The sequence below is a fragment of the Streptopelia decaocto genome, assembly GCF_964273445.1.
Source record: "Streptopelia decaocto genome assembly, chromosome: 3".
Classification (NCBI taxonomy): Eukaryota; Metazoa; Chordata; class Aves; order Columbiformes; family Columbidae; genus Streptopelia; species Streptopelia decaocto.
Window position 1 is genome coordinate 54,519,994 of NC_138656.1, and position 9,317 is coordinate 54,529,310.

A 9,317-nucleotide genomic window follows, 5' to 3' on the forward strand; every position below is an offset into this window, starting at 1 on the left:
CATACAAAAAAGTTGAAGAAATAAAAAAAGGTGAGAAATCTGACTTTGGTGAACAGCAAGTGAGAACGGATTGATTTATTAGCATTTTCAGTTGCCACCTTCCACTGTTTTTTTGTCCTAGAAACCTGTCAGTGAGGGCAGCTGTAGCATCATCAAATCCACTGTTTTAATACAGTGTCTCTGCTGAGTGACTTGTGCAAGGGAAGGAAGAACACCAGCTGGCTGCTGTAATGTGATCAGTAGATATTGAGTTTCAACTACTATAAATCACCTCAAATTTCTTCAGTTCTTCCTTAGCAACTGTGTAAAGCACACCAGAGGAGCTCGGGAAGGCAGCTGTCCTCTCTGAGTTTTTTAGCCAGTCTTCAAATCTAGAGTAGTCATCCAAAAACTTTTGCCACAGCCGCCAAGTCTCTTCAATTCTGCAATAGATAATAGAAAATTATGCTCCGACTGAAGGTCAGCTGACCTACAGAACTTTAACTAATCATCTACAACAGCAAACAAGTGCCACACAGGACAATAACTGGCTCTTAATCTAACTGAGACAGCCAGGCTGATAAACAGACCACAAGGAAGGCTGGCTCATTCCAGACTGAACTAGAATAAGATGATGGCATTTTTTTAAACACATCTAATTTTGGAATGAGTATAAAAAGAAACTACAAGCATGCAACAGCCCTACAAATCTGAGTGCATGCTAAATAACTTCTGAAATGCAGTCTAGTGTAGGTATCTACGCCAGTATTTTAGAGGTTAGATATTCCACACTGCCTTCAATCGCAGAACTTTTTCTTACAGAATGCTAAAGATGTCGCAGCATATATTTTAAAGTTCTCAGAAATTATTCTGGATTGCAAAGACACATGAACTTTTTTTTTTTCTTTTTTTGCATTCACCAACAAGTGGTAAAATGCTCCTCTCAATCTAAACTGTAAGCACTGATTTTTTTTTCAAAAAAATTAAATTTATTCCAATGTCTAAAAAAACCTATTTGACTTCAAATGAATATGTAAAAATAGTGGCTGACTCTTGATCCCAAAATCAAATTGGCTTAATACTGAGACTGTAAAATATCAAGAACTTCAACACCACTAGATTCAAAATAACACGATATTTTTTGGGACCGGTTGTGTTACAGGAGAACTTTGTCTGTTTTTATATAAAGAATACATCTTTCCCAAATCTTAGATATGCAGGTCTGAAAAGGACCCAATCCATGAAAAATTTATCCTTTGTTCATGATATGTTGTTAACCTGAAGTTTGACATCTGGAAAGTTGCTTTTTAATATAACTGTTTCTAGTACACTGAAGATCCTAAATACTAATAGCTCTGTTAACTAATCTACTAATCTACTTATCTGCAAATCTACTAATAGCATAATGTGTACATGGCAAGAAGGTAAAATAGAGTTCAATGCATTGTTCCACATTCACTTAAAACAGTTCTGAATTAATTTGCTGGACATAAAGATCTGAAGAACCAGTATATTTTCAAGATGGATTGTGTCAAAGATAGAATTTATAAGCTGTATTTATATATACAAACACTATACAAGAATTACCATGGCAATAGTATAAAATTACTTAAGACAGCAAACTGTGCATATAGAACGGCACAACCTAAAAGTAACAGGTTGTTTTTTTTTTTTCATAAAATAATTAGGAATATTCCACAAAACCAAAAATCATAGTAAGTTCAATTCAGCATTTTGAAAAGTAATAAACTTTACCTAGAATTCTTTATATGACTGTGTAAACATCACACTCATAGCTTAAAAATACACAGAAAACAGCTTCATAAATACAGGAGTTCAAACAGTTAAACACATATTATGACTGGTCAGCACAGAATATAGCATCAGCCCAATCTAGCCTACATCGTTCTGACTATCAAAATCACCCATGCTATCCTAGATGGGAATAGAAAACAAGGAGTCTTCTGGATAAGGGGCATGAATTGTACAAATGGTCTAAGCATGTGCAGTAAACCAGGCTGCACAGGTGCTATGGCCCACACAGGCTCAGCAAAGCGAAGGTGGGCAGCTGAGTGTTCAGTTCTGAAATTCTTCAAATTAAAAAAAAAAAATTAAAAATCAGACATAAGAGAAACTGCTGAGGAATGTTAGGCACATGAAAATTCTAACACCTGGAAAAACATTCCACACATTCCATAACTAGTTTCCCCATCAGTCTCAGTAGTCCTAGGGTAAACTTAAGTGTTACAACTGTCTCTCTTAGGTCATGTTTTGTAAATCTCTTGGAGTCACTTATATCCTCTAAGCTTTCTCTAGTTTCTATATCATCATTTCTATGAAGCATGGGAAAGAAGACTTCATTCCATCAACGCAACTTTTTTTTTTTTTTCTTTTAATCCCATAGCATAACAACTACTGCATTTTATGCAGTGCATGATCTTTTCCTGACCCCTCCACCCTTTTCTGCCATATTGCAACCCTATCACATACATTCCATCCTGTATTTATGCCTGAGGAAGGAAATATGAATTTGTAGGCCTTTTAGACTTACTTAAGTCGCCTTTCCATTGACATTGCACAAATGTTCCTCCACCTTCTATCCAGATTGCGTGTAGCCTGCTGGATAGAGTCACACTCTGCCTCTGTGGCACAGGCATCACAGTCGTGAAGAAGCACCTCACACAGATTGAGAACAGAAGCCACTCCAGTGCTGTGTTTTTCTATGTCCTTCTGAAGTTCCTGTAGGTGAAGAAATTAATTCTTAAGAGAAATTGCAAAATGCATATAAACAAAAATGCATTTCTCTTCTACTTTTTCAAACCAAAATTTAATAAGCTTGCAAACAGGAAAAAAGCATCCAACGAATACCTATTAAGAGACTGCATCTGCGCAAGAGGTGTTGCGATGTTATCAATGAGGCCAGGAGAACCTGGCAACATGCACAGCTCTCCCAGGGACTACAAACACCAGAACATCACCTGGGACAAACTGCCAGAGCTTTGCATGCTCAGCTGAGCATCTTCACATACATTTAATCATCATTGCCAATAAATGGTGGAATTATGCCCAGCCCTTTCCCATTATCACAAAGAATGTAAAGCAGAAGTTAGTAAGGGAAGTGTGACAAGAAAATATGTTCCTATGTACAGCAAGGGTTTGGTGGAGTTGCCCTTCATGAACCTACTCTTCTCCAGGTGAATTAGCTGCAAAGTTGCATGTTTGACAAGGAGATCGGCAGCAGCACATGTTGAACAGTGCATTTCTAGTAGGAGATTTTTCTTCCTTCAACTTTCCATTTCTATAGCATTTTCACTGGAAATGGAAAAAGGAAATTCAGGACAGCTAAAGAAAATACACATTGTCTTAGTACTTGTTATATGTGATCAATGTTATTTCTCCTTTCAGTTTCTTGGTTGCAATGTCTTGTTCTACACTGATTATAATGTTTTATCTTGAAATGATGTTTCAGCTTCATTTTTGAACTACAGGTTCAAGTTCAGACAAGTCACAAAAGTAATTGGCTAGTTCTGTAGAATCAGTGCAAGGTAAAGAAACTCTGCTTGACTTCAGCTTGCATTTGCAAGGAATCATCATAACTTTAGATGGGATAGACAGTAACAGAGCCAAGACAACATAATTCCAGTAGTGACAATGAAATACTAATGTGACTATACCAAAAAGTGATGCATTACATCTAGAATACTATGTTCTCTTCTGATTCAGATAAAGAAAAGAACTACTAGGACAATTAGAGAAGTGGAATTTCATTTAGGAGAACGTGAACTTGGCAGCTGGAGGATGAGTAGAGATAAACTGCTCTTTATAACTTTGCTAGTGAAGTAAACTATAACATGCAAAGGGAAATATAGTGCCAACATGATGTTCTGAAAAAGCCTTCGAGGAGGAAATGAGATCTAAACATAGAATCTAAAAAACTCAGCATAATCAAAATGGAGCAAGGTCAACTTGTATCAATCATCTGGTTTGGTTGTTTGTGGTAACTGGGGTTGGACTCAATGACTCAAGTAATCTATTTCCTCTTTTCATCTATGTAAAAGGAGGCTATTTTGTGAACATCTATATGAGATCATCAATTGGTAAATCACAATGTTTTCTTCCTCAGTTCTGGCCCTTTTGCTTTCGTGTGCCTGGAAAATACTCTTTCACTGTAATGTCCAAGTGTTTGTTATTTTCTCTATCCATTCTGAAATGTTATATAAGGGCAGATAATATAAATAGATGCAGTACTCTATGAAAATACTCCAGACAGCTATGAGACTTGAGGTTAAACAAGTTCAGGTAACACAATCTTTTCTCTGCTGCTGTGGAGTAGAGCAGTAGTAAGAACCGCCAGCTGGAGGTCCTGAGGATTCGCAAGGATTAAACTTTTTTATTTACCTACGTCTTTCTACAAGCAATATCTACACTGTTTTTTTGTTTGCTTGTTGGTTTTGTTTTCCATAGCTTTATATTTCTTCCCAGATTTTAAAATTTTCTATATTTATTAGAGAACATTTAGCCTTTTGGTTAGTTCACAAAGGAACATCACTTTTATGCACTGCTGTCACACACATACAACTTTTTTTTCCTTCATCAACCCAAAAAATACATTTCAAGCGGTAGGAGATTGAGAAGATAAACAAACAAGTAATCCTTGAAATGCAGTTTATGACCCTAGGAAAATATTGCAGTGAGGTTACCCTACCTTCCCCAGGATATCCAGAGCTTTAAAGGTATCTTTAATTTCACTACAGAGACCAGCAACCCACAAAGCTGATTCTTGGTTTAAATAGATGCCAAGAGGCAGATAATGGAGTTATAGAAATGGGATTTGGCCCTCCTCTTTCACAGCATAATATTTCTAATGTCATTTTGTATATGAACAACTGGTAGCAGTATAAGCAAGGAAGATAACAGGACCTCTGAAAAGAACACTAATGGAAGATCACTAATGGAAGAAGAAAGAGGGATGAAATACTTGAGGAGATGGCCAATGTAGTAGCCTTGTGAGATGTGGTGGATAGTGATATAGCCTCTGACTAATAAAAATACTGGTTGCCATACATTGAAGGTGGGTGGGCTTTTTAAAATTATTGCTATTACCATGGCTTGCAGTGTTATCAAATCATCATCAAGTTTCCAAACATGGCATCCTCTGAGGATGAGATTCACCTCTATTTCTCCCCTTTGGAGTTCAAATGAAACCACTGACACTTCTACAGAATATCACTGCACCCTGTAATGGCATGGGGATCACTAGAAGGAAAAAGCAGAAGGCAGAGGTACACCAGTCTCTATGCCCAGAATAACTCCCATAAGGACTGCTTGCAACAAACTGTGGGATGTCTGCATAGGGATTCTAGTAAAATATCTCAAGTATCTACTTTGTTCCTAGCAATGTTTATCCCTGTCCAGCACTTTATTGTCTCAGAAACACTACTCATTAGTAATGCTTGTGTGTTATAAATTATTATTCCTATGTAAATCACATGTAGATTATTAATAAGAAATTCTGCACAGCCATGTAGCAAATCAGTTGGAGAGCTGGCAAAAACTCTGAGGGGGTTCTTGGCTCTCATTCCCACACTCAGTTTAAAAAAGCAAAATGCCAGTTTGTATACTTCATAAACCAATTATCCTGAAAACATTCTGCCACCCCTCTTCCCACACATTTCCTTCTCATCTAGAGAAAGAACTCCAGAGATCATCTAACCCATCTCCAGCAAGGCACCAAAAAGGTATTCTTGCCAATAAATAACCAACAGGAATGCAACAGAACAAGGGTCCTCCCCAGCAATGTGCTTCTAGGTAAAACAGCACTGGACAGTACAGTGGAACTGGAAAGAGAGAGTACATATAGTAAATCTTCTTAGGAACAATATTAGTTTTAATTAAAAAATCTGGTTGGCTTAACATTTTCCTGCCCATTTCCAGTGCTGACTATTTTGTTCTAGCACTGCTATAAAACAATATTCACTTCACATGTATAGTTCATGCATTTTTTGCATGCAAAGTCGTTCTCAAACAAGCTGCAAAATAAAACTAAGTTAGAAAGGTTGCTAAAAATTTTCAAGCATGTGCAATATTTGCAAGGTCTAATAGGTGTCAGTTTTGCCTCTGGGAACAGAAAATTCAAACAAACAAAAATCACAAACCCCAAAGGAAAAACAATTGCAATAACTCGCTCAGGTTACATCTTTTAGTGCCTTACCTTTCTTGGAAATGTCAATCAGCTCCTGGTGGATTCGATGTCAAAGCCAGCAGAAGGCTCTATAAGTGACACAGTAAGTACCACTTGCCTTGATATTTAAACACTTCTTTGCCTCATGCCCTCTCAGCATTGAACTGGGTATGGGCAGCCCAAGGACACTCTACTTTGGTTCTCCCCATGTCATCGTGCACCTGATAAGTGTGTTGTATTTTACCTGCTGTTCATTTAGTTTCCTTTGTATCTCCTCAGAGTCACAAGTTTCATAGACGATAGGTTTGGACAGCTCTGACTCAATATGGGCAAGCCAAGATCTCAGGCTACTCATGTTTTTATCCAGCTGCTGCACAGCAACCAGGGTCTCCTTCAACTTTTTTACCCTGCAAACAAAAAGCAACAGCAGCATAAGTATACTGTGAAGGAGAATTTCTACAGCACATGTTTCAGGAGGTTTTCAGAGAAACTTAACTTAGATGGCACATTCTGTTGGGAAGTCTTCCTATATTATGTAACAGAAGTATATTATATGTGCAAATAGTCCTGAATTCAAAGGTTCTGGTTAAAAAAAATTAAGAGCTTACTAATGCCAGACAACATTTGCAAAGCTTTTGTACCTTTCTCAGTCCACTTACACGTTTGTTAATGAAAGAAAATTGGATTTTTCTTTTATTTTTCTTTTTTTTTTTTTCACATGAACTTGCACATACCAACCCCCTGAACCAATCTAAGTAATTTAGTTGTGTATTTGGCCAATAGATGACAAAACTTCTTAGGGTACAAATAATGCATCCACTTAATCAGTATTGGTGGTGGAGTGCGCTGAGCGAGCAGCCCTTTTTCATCCTAGTGATTTCTAAACATTGAACCACTGTTATGGTAAGAATCAGAGAATGGTTTGGGTTGCAAGGGACCTTTAAAGGTCATCCAAGTCCAACTCCATGAGCAGGCACATCTTCAATTAGATCAGGTTGCTCAGAGCCCCATCCAGCCTTGCCTTCAATGTTTTCAAGGGTGGGGCATCTACCACCTCGCTGGGCAACCTGTTCCAGTGTGAATACTTGTCCTTGAATAAGTAAGTTTTAGAGAGAGAAATCCAGCTGAAAACTTTGTGAGAATTCCTGAATCCCAAAGGCTGCTTTAAGCTGGTTTTGGTCTTAATGGACTACTTCAGATTTAAACAGAGGAAACTGAAATGCATGGCAATTTTTAAGTAGTATTTTTCTTGAGAGCCTGATCCTGCAACAGTAGTAGACAGGAAAAAAAATAAGTAGTGGGATTTTTTTGTTGGTTTGTTTTGTTTTTTTAATTCAAAGGAATATTAAGCTTAGAAAATGAGGAAAATTTCACTGTCTTGATATTTTTTCCTTCAGTCTGTTTCAACTGAAAAAATATCTACCAGTATTTCCCTCCTTCCTAGCCTCATGTTACATAACATACATTAGTGGGTTTGGAAAATACTTTTGAGATTTTTTTTTTCTGTTTATGTAGTACCACAAACAATTTTGAGTACCATTCCCTTTTATGCTTCTATTGCTCTTCCACATAAGTGTTTCAATATCAGAAAGCTTTAAGAGAAGAGTGCAGCTGAGAATAGACTGACTAAATCATCTTGAAAAACACAAGATTGCCAGATTCATCAAACAAACAAAATACCACCTGACTATCTTATAATTCCAACAGAGCAATTCACATTTTTTTCCATTATACTAACGAGCAAATTTATGAAGTGTTTCCATGTTTAACGCAGTAGTTGCAGCTGACTATTAAGTCTGAGTGTCCTTTTCTTACCAAACACAGAAATCTTAACTTCCACTTTAAAAAGTTAAAACTTAAATCTTTCAAACTTTTGTCTCTTTCTAGCCCTTTCTTTAGATCACAGATGGTCAAACTGTGGCTCTTTAGCACCAAACACACTTAAGAACAGTTCCAATGTACATTCTTTGCCAGAGTTGTACAACAAACAGCTTCAGGATTGTGATCTGAAAAAAAATTTTGATTACTGCAAAAACTCTGGACATGCTGAAAATCTGGCTATGAAGAGACTGAAGTCAACACAATCATGCTGAAAGACTGTTCCAGTACCCATCATCAAGTTATCCCAAAACACAGCTATACATTTAGCCTTGAAGAGATACTAGAAGAACATGCAATGTCCAGGGGCACCATCTCCTTGTCACCTATGGTTGTACTTTGAGGGTTTCGACCAAGTGAAACTCACTCATAGGGTGATCAAGGAAGTTAGTTATCGCTCTTCTGGAACTTATATACATCTTTTCAGTCTTGGACATTAATTAAGAAGAGTGAAATCCTGTCCATTTCCTGCTTAGATGTTCAAAGCTGGATGCTGCTGATCCTTTACTGGCACACTGGGGTGGGAAGGGAACGAGTCACATCAACAAGCAACGTCACTCTACCATTCGCAAGCCCAAGCTGTGGACTAGGCTTTTCTTGTTTGCAGTTGTATAGTACCCTCACCTCTGTGCTGGTTTTTATTTACATTTTACCTACAACACCTGATAAAGGGCCTCTCATTTAGCAAGTGCCCTCTTTGCCTCAGGCAGACTGCGTGAGAAGACATCCCTGCCAGAGTAAAAAACAACCCTGGGCCAAATAGAGCTATTTTCAGTCACATGACCTAAGTTACTCAAGACAGGGGAAAAAAAAAGTGACATATTAAAAGCACACTCCAATCAAACCCCAAACTTACTGCTAAACCCACCTTCCTGCCAAGCTGTTACAATTCACTGCACTTAAGTTCCGAAAGTTAAGAAAAAAAAAAGAAAAACAAAGGACAATTCCCTTCCTGTCCCCCACTACATTTACTGTTAATAACTGTTCTTTTTTTGTACTGAGTCTAATATAATAGGTTTCTTGCCCTTGGTGCAAACAGAAGCAAATAAACAAGTGATTCTTGGAGTCTGCTGCGCTTACTTTTTTTGACTGAACTGCAATACAGCGTTGTGCCTCTAGTTACTCTGAAAACTTATCTGTGAACAAACAGTAGATGTAATCCATCATGCCTAAGCATTTCCCCTCTGAATTTCAGCAAGCAAGATGTCTAAGCTCTTCTTCTCACCGAATATTGTGCTTGTGTACAAATAATTACATAATGTTTGTGCAACAAAAACAT

The 9,317-nt window shown here is 37.5% G+C and overlaps 1 protein-coding gene across 2 annotated transcripts in view; it reads right to left on the minus strand.

Annotated features, from left to right (window-relative positions):
* Positions 1–9,317, minus strand: part of SYNE1 (spectrin repeat containing nuclear envelope protein 1) — a 304,124-nt gene that overhangs the window by 25,157 nt on the left and 269,650 nt on the right. For both annotated transcript variants that reach the window (XM_082048748.1, XM_082048747.1), the window contains 3 exons: positions 6,405–6,567; positions 2,531–2,718; positions 272–422 (listed from right to left, as the gene is read on the minus strand). In XM_082048748.1, the coding sequence (XP_081904874.1) occupies positions 272–422; positions 2,531–2,718; positions 6,405–6,567 (502 nt within the window). The remainder of the gene's footprint in view (positions 1–271; positions 423–2,530; positions 2,719–6,404; positions 6,568–9,317) is intronic.